A 25,649-nucleotide genomic window follows, 5' to 3' on the forward strand; every position below is an offset into this window, starting at 1 on the left:
AATAAGATTCGCACTGGAATACCCAAAGTCCCCAAGTGCCCTACTCAAGGTACAGAGACATAACAAATAACCAATAGTCACTCCATTAAGAGTTCTAAAAATTCAGTTTCTGATCTTGCTTCAATTCCTGGATGGATATTACGCTAGTAAGTGACTGCTAAAAGAATCCTACATATAGAAAATCGGAACTCAAAATCCTGAAGACTAACCTAATAGTAGTCATTTGGATAGGCCAGTTTATCTGTTAACCTCCATAATTCTTTCAAGTCCTTTTAACTTGACACATTTCTACCTATGCAGTGTTCTTCCCAAACTGACCTGTTGGCAGATGGAAAAACACTAGCAACAGAATATCCCTTATGTCAAGAATTTCTCTTCTATGTTTGTTAATGTTGAAAACTTTGTTCTTGCTAGACATCAGTACTTGTTTTAAAATAAAACAATATAAGTAAAAAAGTCAATATGCGTTTATGGTAGTGATTAAATTTAGAATAGAGTTTATACTTGGTTTTGGTGAGCAAGACAGATATGTCAGGGACACAGCTTATTTACTCACTTTTCTTTAACTCCTAAATTGTATTTATCTAGCTAATCTGGTGGGGCTGATACAGTTATTGAGGTAAATATGAGCAATAATGTATAACATATTCTTTATATTTGGGTGCTGGAACTGGATTTCTCTCTACAATCTCAGTTTCTCAGTTGGAGAGATTTGGGATGGAGATCCTCCTACTAAGGCAGCAGAACCCTTCAGTAAAGGTTGAAATGCCCTCCCTGCCCCTAGTGCAGCCCTCTTCTAGAAGAATCAATAGATCAGTGACTTGTCTTTCTCGGAGACCGCTCCTGTGCATTGTTGTACAGGCAGCCCCATCAGAGCCAGGTGGTGAAGGGCATAGGGACATTTTGTGCAGCTTCCCAAGTCTTCCATTGCCCTGTTGCACCAGTTCCACTTCATAGAAGCCCTCCACAACTGTGGAGTTATGGGTAGGATTTGCCCCTCTGGTAATATTTGTAATGTCACTAGAATAATGCCTTTAGTCTTACAGTAATAACTCTACTGTGTCTGGTAGCAGATTTTACTCTTTAATGTAAAACACAAATGTTACAATTTGTCCATGCAGCACTTATGCTTTTTCAGAGCAGAGCAACAATTGCCATAGTAATAACAACAATATGACTATGCTCAACTTGGCTTTCCTTGTTGTTGGATGTCCAAGCTATTTGTGCTTGGAAGCCGTTGCTGTTGATGATGTTTTGAAATAATTCTGCTCTATTTACAGGAAATGAAAGCTACTCAAAAACATTTTTTAGTCTTGAAAATATCCTGCAATTAATTTATAATTGGCATGTTCAATTCGTACTTGAGTCCTGTATTTTGGATTAGTAAACTGGGGATTTTTTTTAGACAGCTGAAAGAGTTTACAGTTGAAACTACAGTAACTATAAATGCAATATCAGATTATATTGGCCAAACACACAAGCATAATGAACCAATTGTTCTTTCTTTGGACTATTAGTGTTAAGAGAAATAGGGCCATATTGCTATAAGTTATTTTATTAGGTGATTAATGGAGTCTGATTGCAAAAATATCATTATTAAATATTAGTCACATCCATGTCTTCATGTGAAATGTATTGGAAAGAAAGAAGACAAGCAGGGGAAAAACCAGTTAGACTATTTTTTTTAATTTAATTTTAAAACAGGTTCTATCAAATAGGATAACACTTCTAAAAATTATAATAAGTTTAATTAAGAGTTTATTTAGAACTGCTAATTCCAAATCAGTTAATGTATGTAAATATCTGGTAAAAATAGTCATAGTTGATAATCTTTCTTCTTTGTTACTGACTTAAATGTTAAAGCTTTTGTTAAGACTTTTTGGTTTTATATGTATTTCTTAAAATGGATAAATTATTTCTGTATAGTTACTGTAAAAAAGACCTTTTTAAGGAGAACCTGAATATATTTTTAAAGCAAAAAAAGAGGAATAGGGGAAACCTTAGCCACTCCTTTTAACATGTGGCTCTTTGTAATAAAATAATAGTAGTCAGGGTTTCCAGAGAGACTGGGATTTGAAAAGTGAGCATGCCAGCTAATGGCTGTGGTAACAGGCTGTACTCTGTGCAATAATGCCAATATACTGGCCTCCTAGAGATTCACTGTGCTTCAAAGCTCAGTAGTGAATGTGAAGCATTGTTCAGCAATGAAAAGTCTGATAGCTGTAAGTATGTCTGGACAGAGCAAGAGAAACTGATTTTAAACTTGTAGCCTCCTTATAACTGCGATTTGAGGAAGTGTGGGGTAGAACGTAGGAGGGAGGGAGGAGGATTTTTCTGTTCATGCTGTACCATCTGAGACAGATTGCCTTACTAGTCTCTCAGTGGTAGGTAGTGTATCTCCTAGGAAAGTTTTTTCAGCTCAGCCCTTCACCTATTGCAGAAGAAAAAAGAATGTCAAAGGATTTCTTTATTTTCTTTCCAGTTCATGAGATCCATGGTGGGATATTAAGTGGAAGCTTGTCTCAGAAGAAGTTAGGAAACTCCATTTGAAATGAAGGAAAGGCATGAAAAAGACAGGAGAAGTTTCATTGAGGATTTACAGCTTAAAGTTTTTATTTTGATCACAGGATCTAGAAAAAAAAATAGATGTTACTTTATTGGCCTTCATTTTAAGGAACAATGCCTACAGGTAAGTGGCAAGAGTGCCTCTTAAATCGTATGCCATACATTGAATTTACTAGGAATTCATATTTATGTAGGATGGAGAGTTGTGTGACTTTAATTATTTAAAAACTTACCTGAAACAAAAGATGTCCTTCAAGTTTCAGTTAGTTTAGCAATTTCTAAAATTACTACAGTAAAGGTTTAAAATCTCTGTCCATAAGTAACAAAAATTAGACTGTACCCTAAGGTTTGCATCCAGAGCTGAACTTCCCCAGAGCTTGGCGTAGGGGAGTGGGTTGCTGGATCTGGGTTTTTAGTTTGGTTCCCATCTTTAATTTAAAGATTGGAAGATTTAAACACCCCCTTACCACAAAAAAACAAACAACTGCTCCCCTTCTCCCTCCCATACCACCCTGCCCCCCATAGAGTTAATTCTCACTTTTTGAACAGGCAGAGAAAAATGCCTCATGTGAAAGAGAAGATCCCAGAAAATAAATCCACATTGAGGTACTTGTTAACAAGAGGGATTTCAATAGGAACCTAAACTGAATTTGTTCAGCATGCTAAGAAATTGAATGCTTGTATGCTTTTTGACTGCTTGCTTACTGAATACTGTTAGCTATAAGTTCAGTCATTCACACTGTATGGGCCAACTTGAATATTGTCCACATACACTTGAATGCTTGGGCTATCTGGGCCAGTATATACCTTCTAATTTAAAATAAATGTTTGTATTATGTTCGGGAAATGTGACAGAAAAGTAGCATGGTGTAGACTGTAATTAGCATTGGAGTAAATGAAGCAGAGAGAAGACAGCTTCAGGCACTTGTCCATATGACACGTTTCCTCAACATTTTAATTGGATTTTCCCTTACCTGATACTGTCTCATAACTTGGGGCAGCACATTTTTATGAACAAGATAATTTCAAGATTTTTTTTTTCCTTTCTAATTTTGGATTTTTTGTTCGATTGTTTTTCCTGATTGAAAAAATTATTTAAAAAAATCACATTGCCACTAGAACTTTTAAGATACCTCTTTGCTAAGTTTCCATATAGCCCAGTGAGGAGAGAGTGTGTGGTGCGCATTTAATGTAAGGTTCTATTAAAATATGTGGCCTTTTTCATAGGATCGAAGTTAGAAAATGAAATCTTTTAAGATCCATAAAATAATTGCGTGTAGCTGTCTGCAAAGAAGGAAGGCAGTTCCTGCATAGGAGGTATATTTGATATTAAGTTGATTTGCTTGATCTTAGCCAGAAAGCTCATTGTTTTTCTAAGAAGAAAGTTTAGAGGAACAATCTTGGCAGAAGGAATCAACTAAATAGTTCCTGAGTTTTACATCAAATCTATTTACTTGCTGCCCTGTAATATTTTACTTTGAAGTATGAATCCTGGAATTGTTAATCTTAGATATTGAAAGGAGCATGGGTTACTGTAAGTATTAGTCTAATCTGCACATGGATTTGTGGCACTGATCTTCTAAGATCATCTTTCTTGCTCTTGTTTGTTAGTTACAACGGATGAGTGCAACGCTGTGAGAAGATTGTTTTTCCTGAGAATTGTTGTGTTCAGTGATTTTGCCTGCAAGAAATAATAATAGTGGTAAAAAGTAATACCAAGCCTGCTTATTAAACATTATAGAAGTTTTCAAAGCAGCTCCCTCAAACTTTCTTACCTCTTTGAACACATCTCTGTGATGCTGATCTATTTTTTCGTCCCATGAAACAGATTTCATGGGGACATGTTAAGCTCAGTAACAACACAGTGGAAGACTACCAAGGATTTAAGGGGAAGGTCAGGGTGTTAGATGGACTTTCTAGGATCAACAACAAAGTAGAAGTGAGGGTTGGCTTCTGACTGAAAAATACAGATGATTAACAAGCTGCAGCTCTCTTGTGTGCTAGTACTGAGAGCAGATTGACCTTCTGGTATGGCCAACTACTTTGCTGCAATTCAGTTGTTAGACTTTTGGACAAAGTTTGTATAAAGTACCCACACATGGATTGTGGAAGAGGAGGAATAGAGGGGCACTGTGCTGCTTAGAAACTATTCCTGCAAAGTTTTTTCTTTTTAAAAAATGGTTTGCAGAATACTTGCCCATGTATTTCTTCTAATTAAAATTACACATAGCAATTAATTGGGAAAATGCAGTTTTATCTTACTTGAAGTCAGGTTTTGCCAATAAGAAATACATTCTTTTATTCTTTACTACAACAATTCATAATAATACTTCAAACTTTTATATCACCTTCCATTCTAAAAATCTCATGCTCATTTGGAAACTTTTACTAGAGGCCTGGCTTATTTATCAGTCATTGGAAAAACTCCATCTGACTTCAATGGTATTTGGAACAGGCCCTAATTAAGCCCTGCAAGCTAAGAAAACATTATTCCCTTTCAGTAGATTAGGCCTAGAGAAGTTGTGATTTACCTAAGGTAACGGAGTGAGTGTGTGATTGAGGGGGAAAGAAACAGAGCACATATTTCCTGACTCCCACTCCTGTGACTTAAGAACAAGGCCATCCTTCCTCCCAAACAAATAAAATTGCAAACTGTTTTTGTTTTCTTATCCAAATTACTCTTAGGAAGTTCAAAGGCAAGAATTTTTACTGTTACTGCTGACTCAGTTTTATTACTTCTGTATTATTTCAATCACCAAGCATTCTGAGATGCAGAGGCTTCTAGAACAGAGGTGGGCAAACTATAGCCACATCTGCCCCTTCAGACAATTTAATTCAGCCCTCGAGCTCCTGCTTTGGCCAGGGAACAGGGTTGGGGGTTTGCCTCGCTCCGTGAGTGCTGTGGCTCCACACAGCTCCCAGAAGCAGCAGCATGTCCCCTCTCTGGCTCCTACACGTAGGGGCAGCCAGGGGGCTCTGCTCTGCACACTGCCCCTGCCCCAAGTGCGGTCCCTACAGCTCCCATTGGCTGGGAACCATAGCCAATAGAAGCTGCAGGGGTGCCACCTGCAGATAGGGCAGTGTGCAGAGCCTCCTGGCTGTGCCTCTGCATAGGAGCTGGAGGTGGGACATGCCGCTGCTTCTGGGAGCTGCTTGAAGTAAGCGCTGCCTGGAGTTTGCACCCCTGACTCCCTTCTGTGCCCCGGCCCCAGGCCTGATCCCCCTCCCACCCTCCAAACCCACCAGTCCCAGCCCAGAGCACTGGCAGCCCAGATCCCCCTCTCACAGCCCCTCATCCCTGGTCCCCCACTCCAAGCTTGCATCCCCAGTCAGAGCCCTCACACCCCCTTCCATGCCCCAACCCATTTCCCTAGCCCAGAGCCCTCTCCCGCATCCTGAACTCCTCATTTCTGGCCCCACCCCAGAGCCTGCATCCCCAGCTGGAGCCCTCACCCACTCTCACACTCCAGCCCCCAATTTCATGAGCATTCATGAACTGCCATAAAATTTCCATACCCAGATGTGGCCCTCAGGCCAAAAAGTTTGCCCACCCTCTGTTCTAGAAGGTGTTTCCAATTTAAAACAAATTAGTGAAATAATTTAGCTGGAAGTGGAAGGTGAGACCAGTTTTAATTCCACTTTGCATGGTGACAGGTTTCAGAGTGGTAGCCATGGTGGTCTCTATCAGCAAAAACAATGAGTCGTCCTCGGTTTGGTTTGGTTTGTTTGTTTTTGTTTTTTTTAATTCCACTGACACTCATCCCTACCCCAAATCTAACTTTGAAGAAAGGCAACTATTCAAAGAACTGGCTTTTGCAAAATGCATTTGTTTAGTAATTGTGTGTTTTGGTTTTTCTTGTCTTTTTTTTTTAGTGGAAGAGCTTAAAAGTTGACATTTTTAAAATGCTTTTTTAATGGTATCTATTATGTTGAATGTTTTGAGTTGTGAATTCCTCAAAGTTACAATATAAGAGATGAATTCTAGAGAGAGTCCATTTTCTTGGTGGCATAATTAGATTCTTACTAAGTATAACTATTCTGCTTAAGAATTATTTGTTAAAGCTGCACAGTGCAGTTATTGAAAAGGTGATGCCTTTTTAGAGTGCATTTGTTTTTTGACATCTAAAATTCTGAATGCCTGTTTATAGGCAAGAATTAATTTAATCTCAGAAAACAATGGGCAGAATAGAGGAACCAAGTGTGTTGTGTTCATGCATGGAGAGACAAGCAAGAATTCCTGTGCCCTAACGCTACTGTAGTTGAACTTGAAAGGTGGTAAACTTCAGTCACATTTTAGCCTGGTTGAAATGAGGCTGAATATGCAGATAACCAATGCTTTATCAGCATGGTAGGGGTTTTGCTTAGAGTAGCGGACTGAACGAGGGAGGGGCAGATGAAAGAAAGAAGTTATGTCCAGTCATGGTTACTGTCATAACAGATAGCTAAGGGTTAATGTTTCTTTTACCTGTAAAGGGTTAACAAAGGGAACCAAACACCTGACCAGAGGACCAATCAGGAAAACAAGATTTCAATCTAAGGGGGGAGTTGTGGGGTGGGTTCTTTTCTCGTCTCATGTTGCTCTCTACGCTCTGAGGGATCACTCTCGCATTCCAGGCTTTCTAATTTCTGTTTCCAATTGTGCAGTACAAAGTTAGAAAGACAAGTAGACGTGTATATTGTTGTTTTGTATGTTGAACATGTGTGTAGTTTGGCTGGATGTTTAAATGGTATTTCTTTGTTGAAGTAAGGCTGGGTTATTCATTTTTTCTTTTTAAGCCATTAACCGCGTGTATTTCACCTTGATACAGAGGCCATTATTTTTTATTCTTTTTAAAGTTTCTTTTTATTTTAAAGCTTTTCTTTTTAAGACCTGTTGATTTTTTTCCTAGTTGGGGCTCAAGGGGATTGAGTCTGCAGCTCACCAGGGAATTGGTGGGAGGAAGAAGACGGGGGAAGAGAAAATCTCTTTGTGTTAGAGTTACAAAGCTTGCATTTGCAGGGACTCTGAGTGAGGTTGAGAGAAACCTGATCTCTCTGGTTTGCGTTTCAAGGAATTGAAACAGGGTGATCTTCCAGGGTCATCCAGGGAGGGGTTTATTGCCCTTTGTGATAAGACTCAGGGCATCTGAGTCTTGGGGTCCCCCAGGGAAGGTTTTGGGGAGACCAGAGTGAGCCAGGCACTGAAATTCCTGGTTGGTGGCAGCGCTATCAGATCTAAGCTGGCAATTAAGCTTGGAGGTTTCATGCAGGCACCCACATTTTGGACGCTAAGGTTCAGAATTGGGACTTATGCTTTATGACAGTTACAAAGATGTAATGTAGACTAGGAAGGTGTCTTCTAACATCGTAGCAACTGTGTGTTTCCCTCTGTAGTAGTGGGCACAGGAAAGGGACTGTGAATAAAGAAGTTACCATTAATGTAATGGGATAAAAGTCCTGAAGTGTACATACTTGTTAAGAATTCAAGCAGCATTCTGTCAAACATTTTACCATTTAACCTTCTGCTTTGAATGCCACTTGAGGAAGAAAGGAATATTAAAGCTTTGCTAACTGTACTGTAGTCTCCTTTAGAGAGAACAGTGTATTTACTCCTATGTACGTACCTGTATGAAAATTGGTTTAGTTTAAACTAGGCTGCAGAGGTACTAACAATAAGGTGACAGTTTTTATTTTTCCAAAATAAATTCACAATGAGAATGAGCCATGTTTTTGAAAGGCCTGTAACTGCACTGTTAAGTGCATACATTTTACTTGTGTTGCAATGCATCAGCAGCACATGATACGTGTCTTTTGTTAGAAATCTCTGCAGTACTGTATACAGATTAAATAGCTACTGCATTGCAGAGAGTTATTAATACATTACACTGCACTTTCAGTAAGGATGTCAGTGTGTCCTACAGAAGAACTTGAGCCTGAGTGTACTCTTACTGTTGAATTATGGGGGTTTTTAATATTGCTGAAGGGATCCTATTTTTTTCACTAAGTTCTTAACTAATCATGATGAATTGTAGAATGGCATCACCCCAGCCTCTATAAACTCAGTTTGCTAATTAAGTTTAGAAAGACAAGGCTTTGTTTTTAAATGAAAAAAATTAATATTTTTACAACACTTGATCATGATTTATTAACACAGTTTTTATAGTAGTCAAACCCAAAGACTTCTGAATACTTCATAGAAAAAAAAACCTGTCGCCCTCAGAAAAACAGCCAAAAACCAAATGAAATGAAACATGGACTAGTATAAAAATGACTTCCTACCCCATTATCCCAGCTACCCTTTTTCTCTACCACTATGAACTTTATTAGTGTCATAAATATTTTAATAACATGGTGTGAACTCGGGCTGGATTCTGCAGTTCTTCAAGTTTATTTATGTAGTGCAAAATGAATTTTAAGTGTCCAAAGATTCCTGTTGGAGAATTCCCTGTGTAGGCTGAATCTCCCCTGCTTTCCCTTATGCCAGGCAGTGGGTGTTTCAGGAACAGGAAGGTAAATGGATGTGTGCAGGAGGTACAAGAGGGATCTGCTGCACCCAGTTCTTTGCTGGTGTTGGGTACCTGATGGACCTTATGCCAGAAACATAAATTAAAGCTGTAAGGGGGCAGATTTAATTTATGCCTAAGCCAAATGACTGGGAATCAAGGAGCTTCTATTGGCACCCTGTCAGCCCCCACTGTGCACAAATCAAGCTGTAAGATTTTTGTGGGTGAAAGTTAAAGAACTTAGCAGCCACTGTGTGAGTATATTGTTGTTGTTAATTTGTATTTCCATTGCTCCTCATGGCACCACTGATGGCATCCTTGTGCTAGGCACTATACTAGCACAGCAAGAGATAATCTGTGCCCCAAAGTGTTTACAACCCAAATAGATAAGATAGGGAAAGGGATGGGGGTGGGGGGACAGCTATCTCCAAGCAGCCAAAAAATCTTGAGATTGTTCTATAAATAATGAGATTTTTAAAAATGTGGGCTTCTTTTATCTGTCTTCTGATTTTTGAGCATTTGGGTTCATGTATCTTTGTATTGATAGAGTCTAGCTTGGTTTCTCAAACTGGGGGTCAGGACCCCTCAGGGGGTCACGAGCTGTCAGCCTCAACCCCAAACCCCACTTTGCCTCCAGCATTTATGATGATGTTTAAATACATTAAAAAGTGTTTTTAATTTATAAGGGGAGGGTCACACTCAGAGGCTTGCTGTGTGAAAAGGGGTCACCAGTGTAAAAGTTTGAGAACCACTGGCCTAGCTGGTATCCTCATGGCTCATAAGCAGCTGATCTACCCCATTACAAACGGGACCCTCACCCTGGCAGAGCAGTAGGTGCAGGTGAAAATTATTCATGGCCTTCGAGTACAAATTTAAATGGAGACAGAGGTCATTTGATCACAAGGAGTGGGAGGGAATTCTGAGCATAAGGAATGGCTTCAAAAATGGTGTAGAAGCTACATCCTGTGCAGGCCAGATTTGGGCCTGCTGCCATAGATACATTCTCCATTGCCTGTTCTGAGAATTAGGTGCCACCAGCTGGAAACCCAGCTGATTTCTGCTGGGCCTAGTGTGTGACATGAAATACCATCTCCTCCCCTCATAGGAGATGGGAGAAAAAAATCACATTTCTGGCTATTCAGTTTTGCAACTTTTCTTCACTCTCCCTGCTAGGCCAAGGCAAAGCTAATCTATTATTACGGTGTTTAAATGCCCTTTCTAGTGCTAGTTATCCAGTGCAGGCAGAACAAAAGAGAGTGGCACTGAAGAGCTCACAGGCAATTTGAGAACAGGTAAAAGCCTCCACTGACCCTGTACTGAATACGAAATCCTCCAAAGGTGAAGAGCCAGGAATAGGATGCCTAGACTTGCAATATGGAAAATCTGGGACCCCTGTCAGGGTGGGATTAAGGCAGCAGACCATTCTGGCCACGGGAAGGTATGCACTGGAGGAAGAGAAAAGCAGTGCCCACATTTTTCCTCCTCTTAGCAAGGCAACACCAACCCCTTCTTCCCTCTCTCATTTCAGATTAAAATCTAGATATGACACAGTAAAGGGCAACAGCAGGGATAATAGGATGTATCTAGCAGTGCTCTCTAATGCTTTCTCCCTTTCTCAACTCACTGTGTTTTGTACCCTCTGTTAATATGTATGGCCAAAAAATATTCCCCTGCTCTGAGTCACATCTCATTTCTTGTTCTTCTCCACTTGTAACTCTATTTTTCCTCCTCCTAAGTGTGTTTTTGTTTTTTTTTATATTCTTTTCTTTTACCTTTTCTTGTCCTTACTTTCTTCATTCTTTTTCTCTTGTCTTCCCCCTCCCCCTTCCATGCTTTTTCCTGTCTGTTTCCTTGTCCCCTAACCAGGCTCCTCTCTGTCCTGCCCTGCATCCCACATTCCAGTGCTGACTGATCAATGTGTGGGTTTAATATTTGTTTTCTAAAAATCTCGTATTTTTTAACTCTAAAATATTAAGATTTTACAGACTCACTGGAAAAGCTTTTCTGGACTTGCTGTAGATCCAGTATGGCCCAACATGATCCTATTTAATTAGCAGCACAAATTCGCATGGAATTTCTAGCACTGAGGGATTTCACAGTACCATTAAGTTGATTTATTTACTTTGCATGCTTATCAATATTGTCTAGTGAATCAAAGGGTGAAGCTTAAAATATGCTGTGGAAGTGTGGGTTGTATTTGATGTTTTTACAGCCTTGTGCCTGAAAGAATAGAAGTTCTAGGGTGTTGCTCAGTGAAGTGTGCATTTTAAAGTTACCCACAGTGGTGTCTATTGTCCTGTCCCTGAATTGAATGATGTCATGTTTCATTTAAGGCTCTTAGTGATGCTGAAGACGGTGGTGGGTACACTGGGAGAAAGGCAGTGAGAAAGTTGTGAATCAGGTTTCTGTGAAGCCTTTGTGTATAGGGTTTTTATATAAAAAAGCTGACTCATGCAATATTTCTACCAAAGGAGTTGTACAGACTAGTAAGAGCTTCTCATTTTACCTAAGTGCTCAGTGAGGTAATTCTGGAGCCGCTGAAGGCAGAGGATGCATTTATTCTCTTACACACAGGTAGGTTGTGTTGTTCACTGAGCATTTGAGATACAGAGAGGAACTTGTTCATTCACTGTGTAAGGAGCCAGAGACATTCCATAGTGGTGAGAGACTGTCGCAGAGGATTTTCCCTCACAATAATGTTCTGGGACATTAGTGTGGTCTGATATGACAGAAGGCTATTCTACTTTAAATATAGAACAGTGGGGAGATTAATTTATGGAGGCAAGCTAGTTGATGGATTTTGTTCCTCTCCTTTTCTTATGATCGCTAATAAATGGGATTTCTGTTGCTCAAAGTTCAGTTCAAGTACTTGGATAGCTATTGTACATGAGGTTATGAGTGAATCCACAATATTATGTATTCTAATGCTGCAAGTACTGTCTTTCCAATGTGATTTTGTACACAGGGGGTGTTAAGTTGCAGATGATACTATGTTGATGTACATTTATATTTAGGGTTCAGTAATGAAATAAAAGCTAAAAGTTGAGTTTTCCAAACTTGAATACTTTATGGGAAGGCCAGTTGTTATATGTGGTGTTTGTTTGTTTGCAAAGGACTGTTCTTCACTTTACTAATATTCATAGTAGAGAATGCCTTCATCAGAGGAATGTATTTATGTGAATAGTAACATAGTGGCATCATTGGAGTTTATGTATTTTAATGTAAATTTTATTCCTTTTTCAAAAGGGGAAACTTCTCTCTCTTTCTCTCTCTCTCTCTCTCTGTTTAATTTCAGATAAGGCTTTCTTTTAATTTCAAATTTAATACATTTAGTAGATTGGTTTAGTAAAACTTCTACTAAATACATATACAGCATGGACCAATGCCTTCTTATTATTAAAAGCTTTAAACAAAACTATAACTAGGGATTGAAAGGCATACTATAGTCTTGTTTTTATTCAGCTGAACTTTCAGAGCATCTGAAGTAAAGACTGATTTCTGCAAACAATGATTGTGCAGATTATAACTTAAACTTACCTTTCGTACGAGAAGAAAGGTAATACAAATTCTGAATAGTAAAATTCAAGTTGCTGGTAATGTGTGTAATATATTTTGTAAAATTACATGTACTAAACACGGAGGAATAAAAACTGATACTCAAAGGCTTACTTTTTGTTTCTATCTCAAATTGCATTATACTATTGTATATATTATAATATAGTGGGAGGTTTTATCTGTATTCTTACTAAGCATTATAACAAGCATCCCAGTTGCCTCTTGGTGTGGAATGAATGTATTTTTCACCTTGCAAATCATTGTTTTTATTAGTTAAAATTCTCCTGTTGGGGAGGTGCAAGTGGGTTGCATGTTGTTTCATTGGAAGTCAGCCAGACTGATTGGGAAGCCTAACTAAGGGTATGTCTTCACTAGCAATGTTAAAGTGCTGCCGCGGCAGTGCTTTAACATGGCTGTGTAGTCGTCGCACCAGTGCTGTAAAAAAAACACCCCCATGAGGAGCGTAGCTACAAGCGCTGGGCAGGGCACTGTCTACACTGCCTCTTTACAGTGCTGAAACTTGCAGCGCTTGGGGCAGGGTGGAGGGTTTCACACCCCTGAGTGAGAAAGTTGCAGTGCTGTAAAGTGGCACTGCAGACATGGCCTAGATTAATGGAAAGCCAGGAACAAGAAAGATCTTGGTCCTGAAGCACATTTCCTCATGAGTGTGGACAAACATGTAATTATCCTCATCTCTGTGCTGAACTAACAAGTAATTATTGTTATTCCTTAATTACGGTATGCAAATTTCAGGTTGATAGTTTTTCAGAGCACAAGTTAAATACCATTATTCAGCCCTTCCAAAAGATCTGTTGTTGTTTTTTACTTGTTGCAAAAGTTTCAGTAAACAACAAAACACATAACAGAGTAACGGGCAATGCACTGGGTCAAATGTAGGTCAAAGAGTACAACACTTATGTAAGTATATACATCTCAGAAGACCTTGCATGAACAATAATTATGTAAGCAAAAGATGAGTCTTTTTTGCTCCAGAAGTACGGCGCACCCACACGATGGCCAGATGATGTCATTGAGAACTGTGGATGTTCAGCAACTCTGTAAGCCAGCCCCTCAGTATGTTTTTGAAAAATGAATTTGCTCATTATGAAGAGAAGTTTGAAAGAAACAGGATTTTGAGGGAGGTTTCAGTGTTCTCTGAGGTATACACAGTAAAATAAGTTAAATCACTGAGATAATATTAGACAAATCTTTGTTAGGGATGGTGATTTCTTCCATTGTTAACACCTTGAGATTATTTTGCCAGTCAGGTGGTAGACAATTTGGGCAATGTATTGAAGAGGTATTTGCAATGGTTTGCACATTGGCCTGCTAAACCCAGGATTGTGAGTTCAATCCTTGAGGAGGCCATTTAGGCATCTGGAGTAAAAATCTGTCTGGGGATTGGTCCTGCTTTGAGCAGGGAGTTGGACTAGATGACCTCCTGAGGTCCCTTTCAACCCTGATATTCTATGATATCTGTAAGGCAATGGAGATGGACCCAAACAACAAAAGCAAAAATCTGAACTTCACCAAGGGAGGAAGAATGGGCTTGTAGTTAGGCTTCTGGAGTGCATTCAGTTCTTGGATTTTTCCAATAGATTGCTCGTGTGCCCTTGGGCAAATACGTTAATCTATCTGTTCCTTATTTCCCCATCAATAAAATGGGGATAATACTTTCCCACCTCCAGGGGCGGCTCTAAACATTTTGCCGCCCCAAGCACGGTGGCATGCTGCGGGAGGCGCTTTGCCAGTTGCTGGTCCCACGGCACCGGTGGACCTCCCGAAGCCATGGAATCAGCGGACCATCCGCAGGCACGCCTGCGGGAGGTCCACTGGAGCCGTGGGACCAGCGGATCCTCAGCAGGCATGCTGTCAAAGGCTGCCTGTCTGCTGCACGACCAGCAGAGTGCCCCTCGCAGCATGCCGCCCCAAGCACGCGCTTGGCATGCTGGGACCTGGAGCCGCCCCTGCCCACCTCATAAGGGTTTTGTGGGGATAACTTGGGAAAACCTCAGATATGATGGTGATGGAGGCTGTTAGAAGAACCTATAGGTAGAACAGAAGTTCAGTGGCATTCAGATCCAGTTTTTATTAGGGCTAGTCTCTAGGCTTATACTAAGCAAAACCTAAAAGCAATTGCAGCTGTGCAAAACGTTTGTAATATAACACAAAAACACGGAAACAAATCTGCTTTCTGGTTTTGTGTTAAGCTCAGAACTCCAAGCATGTCATACAATTTTGCTGAGATTCACAAACTTTTTGTAGAACCTGAACCCATTTTAAACAATGTGGGGTGACTTGTAGTTCTTGCATTGAGATCGTGCAGAACCGTTGTTTTTTATGAGTTCAGCATGAAGTAAATCTGTAGGATCACTTACCTATTGATTTGAGAAGAGAAAAAAAAAAAAGTTTCTCATAAACCGCTGTGAAGCCAAACTGCAGAGTTACACATGGCTGTAAAAGAACTAAGAATTTTAATTAAAGAAAAAACTAGTTTCGGGGAAGCAGGAAGAAGGATAAAACAGAACAAGATCTTTAAGGGGGTAAATGGTTTGCCTGGTGTACTCTGTGTACCATTCAGTTGCATACTTTTACATAGTGCTGCATGTTTACCTTTAATGACTTTTGTGAAAATGGACGATCCTTGGTCAAATGCGTTCTGTGTACAGGTAACTCCTGCTTTCAGGTGCCCTGAGCTCTGTTGTGTTTGCCAAGGTCATGCTTCTGTAGCCTTTTAAGAGGAAGTGCATTTTAACTACTGCAACTAATCCTTCTTGTTTTATAGGCCATTAAATTGTTGTAAAGCAATCAAAGAGAACATTATGGAAGGTTTAAAGGGCCATGTTAAATTTTACTTATACCTTGTGTCGGTAAATATATTTATTTGAAAAACTTCTATTAACATTTCTTACAACTTCAATTTTACTGACCCAAATTGTTGGGTTTTTTTATATTAATGAATGGCACAAATATTTGTGGAACAAACATTACTTAGTAATACCTTCATGTTATCTGAAAACCAGACAACATATCAGCAAAACAGGAAGACAGAGTAGGAAGTAATTGAATGAAACAGGAACCTTTTATGTTTCAACCAAATGCAACTAATCACATGTTCTTTGTCATGTACTTTAGTCATCTATTTTGTGATAAGTTAGTGTAAGGGTATCCCCGTTACCTTATTTATCCTGTGCAGTTTTCAAGAGCCTTTAACTCTGCACTGCTAGCCTCTAATTTCTAACTTAACTTGTAAGATGATTGCACACTGGTAACAAAAATGCACACTTTTTTTTTCTTATCAAAATCAATAAGGATGTGAACATTTTTGCTGCCCACTTGGGAAAAATAAACTTCAGTTTAAATATTTTGCTGCAAGAAATATTTCCTTTATATTGTTCCTTTTGGAGTTTGCGCTCGCTATCAGAGCTTATTCAAGAAAATGTTACATGCAAGAGGAAGACAGGGAAAGGTGGAAAGTAGCATAGTTTTAAGATCTGGTCCTTCTCTTCCTTACAAGCATAAAACAGGGCATGGTGTTAAGCTAGTGTTGATGAGAGGATAATCAAGCCTCTAAGTTTCTAATGGCCAAATTGTGTCATCTGATATACACTTGGCAGTACCCCTCAGTGTTGATGTACACGTATGTATCAGAGGACAGAATATATTGTAGACAAGTCAGAGCAACCCATGTTTATGTATGTATTTTTAAGAGTTTGGTGCTTGTTTTGCAAAAGTTGCCAGTCTGGCATTCTCTGGAGAATGAGGTTCTGGCTATCCACAGACCAGGTGCAGCATACGTTACAGCAGTGCAAGTTGCCCATACCTCCAGCGTGCCCCAATTCTGACCTGGAGGGGCCAGCTACAAGAGTAGGAAGGTTGAGTTCACAAGCTCATTCACTTCTTGGCTTCTCTACTGAGACAGAAGCTTGGTTTCTCAACTGTGAACAGCTGCCCATTGAATTAAGTCTAGGGTGGAGTGTAATTCAGCATGTCCATCCCATGGGAAGTTTGGACATTTCAGCATTTGTTTTCATTCAAAATTGGGATGAAAATGTGAAGTTTCAAAAACTTTCCTGAAACGGAAATTCTAAAAAAAATTGATTCAGAAATTGTTTCAACATTTTTGATCAAAACAATTAAACATTCCCACCCAATATTAAACATTCCAAAAATTTGTTTTGATTTGTTGAAATGACATGAAAACTTAATTTTGAGCCACTTCTATGTTACACTGCATTTTCTTCTCAGTGCATTTCCTCATGGGAATTTGTAGTTTGAGACCCCGATGCTCCCATTCTCTTTTGTGGGTGAGGCTCCCTGGCCAGTCTGGCTCTCTGTTATGATGCACCATGCAGAGCTAGGCCAGAGGGAATTTTTGTATTGCATTATCAGTGATGTAGTCCTCCAGGGATCTCAGCCCATGGGAAAGAATGGAGGCCTGAACTACAACTCCCAATGCACTGATAGGCAAAAGCAGTTTAATGTTTTACTGACGTGATTACAAATTAAAAGTTTGGGGTCAGATCAACAAAACAAAATATTCTGATCTGAGTCAAACTGACCTAAACTGAAATATTTCATTTAAAATTTCCTAATGGAAAATTCAATTTTCATGAAAACAAGATTTTTCCTATGGGAAATTTTGATTTTGTGGAAACTGCATTTTCTTCCCTAATTTGACCACTAAATTGTTTTCTTACGGGCCACCAAACCAGTGTTAGATGGCTATAATGATTGGCCACATTGACCTAGTGGTGAAAGGTATTAGATTGTATCACAGTGACCACCAATGAACCTTCCAAAGCCTTTTGTTTCAGTTATCTGTGGAACAACAGATTTTGCATTTGTTTTGTGTGTATATGGTTTCAGATGTCTGTTGGCTAATTTGTATCATGAGATACTGTAACAGTAAAAACATTTACTTATTTTTCAGATGACTACCATTTGGCTCTTGATGTCCTACCTGCTGTGACAGAGGGTCCTGGCCCCAGGACAACAAAGGAAGACTTGTGCAGGGGGAACAGACCTTTCCGCTACTGTGGAATAAATACCATGGAACTGTCAGACAGCGACCGTCCTGTCAGCTTTAGTTCCACATCCTCCTCTGTCTCCTCCAGGGACAGCCACTGCTCCTTTGGCAGCAGAATGACCTTAGTTTCAAACAGCCATTTGGGTTTGTTTAACCAGGATAAGGAAGCAGGGGCCATAAAACTAGAGCTAATTCCAGCCAGGCGATTTTCCAGCAATGAGCTACAAAGATGTAACCCCACAGAGCAACAGAACACCAAGGAAAGCCTTGAAAAAAGGCCAAATATGCCAAGGAAAGCTGAATCTAAGGGAACGAACAAAAACTGTGCTATGTCCTTGGTCACAGAGCCCACGAGTCCAAAGCTGCTCTATGTTGACAGAGTTGTCCAAGAAATTCTGGAGACTGAAAGGACGTACGTGCAGGATTTAAAGAGCATTGTAAAGGTAGGAGGCTTGGTTAGAACTGCTTAATTTGATAAATCGTATCACATGAGCATTCTACAGGGGAGATGCACAAGAGAAGGATCCATAAAATATATGATCTTATAACCAGGGCACTTAAACTTTGCAGTAGGGCAGGCAGCTCTCCCAACTTGGCAGGAGCCGCATATAAACTTACTTCAATGTTTTTATAAATGTATGCCATGTTGTTGTGGCTGTGTTGGTCCCAAGGTATTAGAGACACAACAGGGAATGAGGGGTGGGGACAAGGTAATATCTTTTATTGGACCAGCTTCTCTTGGTGAGAGAAACGAGTTTTTGAGCTTGTACAGAGCTCTTCTTTATAAATGAACACATACAACATCATAATTACTGCTAGCATTTGTAGCTTAACGTAAATTAACCTAAATTAATGCTCGTTTTAATTAACTAGTAATAAAAACAACAAAACCTTTGTATTTAATATTTACCCCTTGTAATCCAAGTGATTAGCCAATATATTCAGGGTCTTATGCATTTTTTCCATTAGGAAGAAAAATTGGTGGTGGAGTCCTGTAGTTCTTTGATGCTACCCTGTTTATTTACAAAGAATGTACACAAAGTCCTGTTTCCCTGAGCATAGTAATAATCAGACAACAGGAAGCAGCATCTTTGCTCACAGTTCCAAGCCTCTTTCCAGCCAACATTTTACACAAAAGCGCTCTCAGCTTTTTCTCAGGATCACGTTACAAATCTTTCTCTGGCTGTCCTTGGCTTTTTGCTGCTTTCCCTGTCTGTTTCTGTGGCTTTTCTATTTTGTGTGCGCACAAACAAATGTGCAATTGTTGACAATCAATCCCTCCCCTCTGCTTTTTTGTATCAGACTCCTTGGAAGCCCCTTGGCCCGTATGGCTCAGCTTCTCCTCCAGCCTGTGGCCCATATTTTGGGCAGGGACCCTTATTGTTTCAGCTATCTATTCTATAAAGGAGCTTAAGGGTGAATGTCACACTGTCATAAACAGATAGTAGGAGTTAATAGCACAGAAGTACTTTATAGCTCTTTGACTGTAAGGGGTTAACAAGTTCAGTAAGCCTGGCTGTCACCTGACCAGAGGACCAATCAGGAGACAGGATATTTTCAAATTTTGAGGGAGGGAAGTTTCTGTGTGTGCTGTTAGAATTTGGTGGTGGTTCACTCTGGGGGCTCAGAGGGACCAGACGTGCAACCAGGTTTCTCTCCAATCTCCCTGATACAGGCTCTTATAAGTTCAAAATAGTAAGTACTAGATAGATAAAGCGAGTTAGGCTTATGTTTGTTTTCTTTATTTGCAAATGTGCATTTGGCTGGAAGGAGTTTAAATGTGTATTGGCTGGGAGGATGTTCAGATTTGTATTTTTGCTGAAAGGATTTTAATTTGTATTGTATACTTAGGCTGGAGGGTATTCCAGTGTCTATAGCTGAAGACTCTGTACCTATTCCATTTTAATTTACAAAGATAATTTTTACTGTTTTTCTCTCTTTAATTAAAAGTTTCTTGTGTAAGAACCTGATTGTTTTTTATTCTGGTGAGACCCCAGAGGACTGGGTCTGGATTCACCAGGGAACTGGTGGGAGAAAGGGAGGAAGGGGGGAGAGAGGCTAATTTCTCTCTCTGTCAGGATTACTTCCTCTCTCCTTTTCTTTTCCCCTCCCCAGACTCTCCCTGAGAGAGAGAGAGGTGAATTTTCCTCTCTGTTTTGTGTTTCAAGGAGTTTGAATCACAGTGATCTTCCAGGGTAACCCAGGGAGGGGAAGCCTTGGAGAGGCAACGGTGGGAAGGGTTTTCTTTCCTTGTGTTAAGATCCGAGGGTCTGGGTCTTGGGGTTCCTCAGGCAGGTTTTGGGGGACCAGAGTGTACCAGGCACTGAAATTCCTGGTTGGTCAGCGCTACAGGTTCTAAGCTGGTAATCAAGCTTAGAGGAATTCATGCTGGTACCCCATCTCTTGGACGCTAAGGTTCAGAGTGGGAAATTGTACCATGACACACACCATCAATTCAAAAAAAAAAAAAAAAGGCTCCACTGTCACTTTCCAGCTACAGGGAAAGGATCACAGTGGCCTGCCTTTTAGGGCTCTGTATGTAATTCTGTGTAGGTTCTTATACCATGCCCATCACCATTGTACCTGCGCACCTTACCTGCTTATTAAAATGACTCCTAAGTTTCTTTGACCTCCTGCCCTGTGTGTATAGGTTTACTACAACAACAAGATGATTTCACAGGAGGTGAATATCTAGTCTGGTAACTTTATAGTATGTAGCTTTAGGCAGTTATATATGTGTTAAATGCATCACTAATCTCGAAAAGAAAAAGTAGTCTGTTACTGACAGAAAGCAAAATGATTTAGAAGAGTGAAGGGGGAAAATGATTACTGGGGCTTTGATAATATCAATGCATGTCTCTTTTTTTTTTTTTTTTTTTTTTTAAAAGGCTCACAAGTCTTTTCCTGCAGAATTACAGTGTATTCTATGACTGATGGGATTATGCTAAAGTCAGTTGTTCAGATTTCATTTTTGTAAGGGTTTAAAGCAAGATTGTATTACAATGTTAAGACAAGTCATCCTATTACAGTCATTATTCAGTACACACAGGATTGATCCATGGCCTGCTTTTACCCCCCCATTCCTCTCTGCCCACATTTATAGAGACACATACAATAAATTATACAACACTACTGAAATCTAAAATACAGATAATCTTGAAATAAGTTATCCAATTAAATTTAGAATAGGCAATAAATCCCTGCTAGAAACAGCTTGAGTATCACCAAATGCTGAATAAATGAGACAAATCATCTTGAAATTATGAAAGTGCTGTAACTTGCTCTTCAGGAGAGCATTTGTGAAACTATTAAAGCATTTAGAACATCTAATTAAAAGAAGTCTTCACAGCTTTGTGAGGTTTTGGCAGATTAATTGAAAGTCAAAATACTAGGCAAGAGAATTTCTAGTTTAGCTGTGAAGGATAGGGTCCTATCATAGCAAAGAAATCTCTTCCCAAGTAAGAAGGATGTGACTGCACTGTATGAATCTGTAATGTGAAACTAAGTATGCTTTGCCAGTGAAATATGTTTGTTTGAGGATCTTTCTAATAGATAACCATCCCTAATGTAGCTGTGATTCTGTTCCTGCGAAGAAATACGTAAAAATATTGGTGGGTTACATCTCAAAAGATTGACTCTGGGCTGCAAACTAAGACCAGCTTAGAGCTATAAAAATGACTGAAGTTCCACATAAGAACATAGTGATGGCTAGACATGGGATAAGACTGACCAGTGTAATATCTCAGGCAGTATCCCTCTCTGCCCCTATTATTTTTTAGAGCATTTAAGAAAGTTGCAGTTGGCATGTTCAAATTGGAGAGATGATGGGGTGGGTGAGAAAAGTAAAATTTCCACTTTGCTGGTGGGGGAGTTGTCAATTATTTAAATGTGAAATTTTGTCAGCATTGCTTTACTCTTCGAAAAGCAGGGTGGTCTCGATGCTAACAGCACCAAACTGTTGGACAGAGGCAAAAAGATGTTTCATAGCAAATGGCTGTTGTGATTTTTAATTGATATTGGAGGCCTGCTGAGGTTCCCCTGCTTTCTTGTAAATTTTTATGCAGAAGTATTTAGACAGTTAAAAAATGAATGACAGGTGTTAGCACAGGGTTTTCACTACATGATCCTCTTGCCCTAGGGAACGCTTTTTAAAAACAAAGTCTACTCAGGGGAACAATTTTTTATGTTATCTAGAAATGTAGTTTAATTATTGTTTTGAGGAATGACTTTGTGATTCTTAGGCATGGATATACAGAGGACACACATAGCAATTGGGTTAGAACAAGCTTTTTTCTGCTTTTGGGTATGTTTAATCAGGTGACACTTGTGGGGTCATTATAATTTTGAGTTAGTAGAGCTTGATGCCTATTTTGGGAAACTAGTGATACCAAACCAGATAGCTGGCCTTTCTCCTTGCCGCACTTCGATAGCAGGCACAGTGGTCCACAGCAGGGATTCAGTGTCTGCAACATAGGTCTCCAGTGAGTCCCTACAACACAGGGAAGCAGAAAAGCAAGAATGTTTTCTCCTCTTAAAAGTAATTTCTCAAAACTTGATTCAGTTAAAAAAAAATACATAAGACAAATAAAAATTCATTCACAATGGTTAACTAGTGCTATAAAATATTTGGAAAACTGAAAAATTTGATGGTTTTGTTGTTACTCTACAAGTGGCTACTAATGACTATTATTGATAACAATTTATATTGTGATAGTAGCTAGATGTCATCATGCTAGGTGCAGTACGACCTTCTTATTACGCACACCCGCACATAAAACTATGTTAAAAAAACCCATTATTAAGGTTGCAAACTCAAGCACTAAAGAGTTAGCAAATGGCAGAATTGAAGTGGCCTGTGCAGCCTAAATTTGATACCCTTGTGCATATGCATTATGATACAGTAATTGCTGCAACAACTGAAGCAAGGATTCTACATGCAACTGTCTCCTTCACTGCACAATCCTAATTAATCCCCAGCAAATCCAATCTGTGCATTGAATAAGACAAGGGTCCAGTGGAAAACATAGTATTATATATTGCATGTAATTAAATACTGTGGGTCCAGTGGAAAAAATATTTTATACTGTGTGAAATTAAATACTGTATTGTAATGCGTTGCGCAAGATGGACAAATTAAGGCTACAGACAACCTTAATTTTGGCATTTCCTAGCATTTGACTGTCTGACTTTGCAACATTAATAACCTTTTAACGTGATTTTTTGTGACCAATTTTCTAGTAAACTGAAAAAACAGAAATTCCATCATGTGGCATCATAATTGCCATCAACATGAGTCATCAGCGGGGTTGGAACTTCAGATCCACAGCATGGACCTCTGCCGCTTGAGCTAACAGGGTAACTGGTAGCAATAGTAGGTTACCCTCTTCTACATCAGTGGTCTCCAAACTTTTTTGATTGCGCACCCCTTTCAGTAGAAAACTTTTGAGCACGCACACCCTGCCATGTTGGCTCTGCCATTTTTGCCGAAGGGAGGAAAAAAAAAAGCCGCTCAGACTTCTGCCCGAACTGCTGAAGCGCAAAAAAAAAAAAGCGCTCCTCCTGCTGTGCACCCCAAGGGTCCTCTTGTGCACCCCACTTTGGAGACCACTGCTCTACATGGACCAGCTCTAAAGGGGGACATGACACTTTTTCAGTGGGTTTCACAGATTAACTTTTTTAATTGCGATAAATTTTTGTGAGTTGAGTTAACTGTGATTGACAGCCCTAGTAATAAGCCTTGTGGATAGGGAGGAAATGGTAGATGTGATACATCTTGACTTCAGTAAGGCTTTTGATACTGTCACATGACCTTATGAATAAACTAAAGAAATATATAGCCTGCATGGAATGTACTGCAAGGTGGCTGCACAATTGGTTGCAAAAGTGTACTCAGAGAGTAGTTATCAATGTTTCACAGTCAAGCGGGCAGGGCGTATCGAGTGGGGTCCTGCAAGGATTTGTTCTGGGCCCAGGTCTGTTCAGTGTCTTCATAAATGATTTAGATAATGGCATAGAGTATACTTGTAAAGTTTGTGGATGATACTATGCTGGGCGGGGTTGCAAGCGCTTTGGAGGACAGGATTAGAATTCAAAATGATCTTGACAAAACAGAGAAATGGCCTGAAATAAATAGGATGAAATTGAATAATGACAAATGCAAAGTATTACACTTAAGAAGGAACAATCAATTGCAGAAATACAAAATGTGCACACACTGCCTAGGAAGAAGTACTGCAGAAAAGGATCTGGGTTATTGTGAATCATAAATTCAATATCAGTTAACAATGTAATATTGCTGCAAGAAAAGCTAATGTATTTCTGGGATGTATTAGCAGGAGTTGTAAGACACAAGAAGTAATTCTTCCATTCTACTCAGCACTGATAAGTCCTCATCTGAAGTATTGTGTTCAGTTCTGGGCACCACACTTCAGGGAAAGATGTGGACAAACTGGAGAAAGTCCAGAGGAGAGCAACAAAAATGATTAAAGGTTTAGAAAACATGATCTATGATGGAAGATGGAAAAAAACTGGGTTTGTTTAATCTGGAGAAGACCTGAGGAGGGACATGATGATAGTCTTCAAGTACATAAAATATTGTTGTAGAGAGGAGGGTGATAAATTGTTCTCTTTAACCAATGAGAACCAGACAAGAAGGATTGACCTTTAAATTGCAGCAAGAAAGGTTTAGGCTAGACATTAGGTAAAACTTCCTAAGTGTAAGATAAGCACTGGAACAAATTGCCTAGGGAAGTTGTGGAATCTCCATCACTGGAGGTTTTTAGGAACAGGCTAGACAAATACCTGTCAGGGATTGTCTAGATAATACTTAGTCCTGCCTCAGTGCAGGGGACTGGACTACATGACCTATTGAGGTCCCTTCCAGTCCTACATTTCTTACCTAGCCAGTCTCCACTCCTCAGGATTTTCATCCAGGTACCACCAAGTCCTAGTCTTACTCTTCTAGACTCCCTGACTCAATCACCCTTTTGCTGGTAAAATCTAAGACATTTATACTGAGTACATGCAACTGCAGTTTTTCAAAGGCTTTTAACTTGGCCAGATTTGGGATGGGAAAAGGCACATCCCCAATGCAAAGGGTCCTGCTAAATTTCAAGTCCCTGCTCCAAAGCAGGGGAGAACTAGAGCTATTGAAAGAAAAGTTTGTCAGAATTTAATGTGGGCAAAACAATGTATATTTCACTAGAACTTTTCTCGTATATGGCTAAACTATTTTGGCTGAAAACTTTCAGAACAATTCAGCCTGAGGCAGATGCCTAGGATTTAACATTTCTGCCCAAATTATTAAACTTTGGCAAAATTTTATGAGCAGTTGAAAACAGGGTGTCATAATGGGAAGTTTCAGGTAACCTTAACAATACCAGTGCTACTAGCCCGGTCTATACTAAATGGAAGCTCTGCACGTCTAGAGTATGAAAACTACATTACTCTTAATAGAATATATGTTGCTACATTTATGCACATTTAAAGACATAGTCGTCTTCTGTTCCCGTTGTCTTTCCCTCTGCAACTACCATTTTCACTCCTAAGTATGGTGCCTGATGTTTCCTATATGCAATTGTGTGTGGAAATTATGTTAAAAACAGGAATAACTGGAAGGTTTTTTCCATTTAAGAATACAAACTCTGCTACCCGTCAAAAAAGAAATAGGTTGTCTTATAGCAAATGCCCTTTTCTAAGCAATGCTTCCTAGACAAGAGCATTCCAGAGGCTGCACAGTGGAAAGTTACTTGAACATAGTTGAAAAGATAGCTGAGATGCTAAGTCTTTACTAGGCCCCCCGAAGACAGGTGTAAATCCATTGTGCTTTGTGACAGTGCTGTAATCAGCAAATAGTAATAATTATAACTGATAACGTTCTTCTTAGTGTTTTGAGATCACCCAGTATGGGAGGGGCTGCTATTGTGAACCTGACATCCAGTCTCACAATTCGTATATTCTTGAACGCATTAAAGCCAAAAGACTAGGTATGCACTAACATGATGCCTGTAAAGCTGCAG

The 25,649-nt window shown here is 39.5% G+C and overlaps 1 protein-coding gene across 1 annotated transcript in view; it reads left to right on the plus strand.

Moving 5' to 3' along the window:
- Nucleotides 1–25,649, plus strand: part of PLEKHG1 (pleckstrin homology and RhoGEF domain containing G1) — a 241,478-nt gene that overhangs the window by 128,327 nt on the left and 87,502 nt on the right. Inside the window, exon 3 of the mRNA XM_032782441.2 lies at nt 17,536–18,074. Within this exon, the coding sequence (XP_032638332.1) occupies nt 17,536–18,074 (539 nt within the window). The remainder of the gene's footprint in view (nt 1–17,535; nt 18,075–25,649) is intronic.

The sequence above is a fragment of the Chelonoidis abingdonii genome, chromosome 3, assembly GCF_003597395.2.
Source record: "Chelonoidis abingdonii isolate Lonesome George chromosome 3, CheloAbing_2.0, whole genome shotgun sequence".
Lineage (NCBI taxonomy): Eukaryota > Metazoa > Chordata > Testudines > Testudinidae > Chelonoidis > Chelonoidis abingdonii.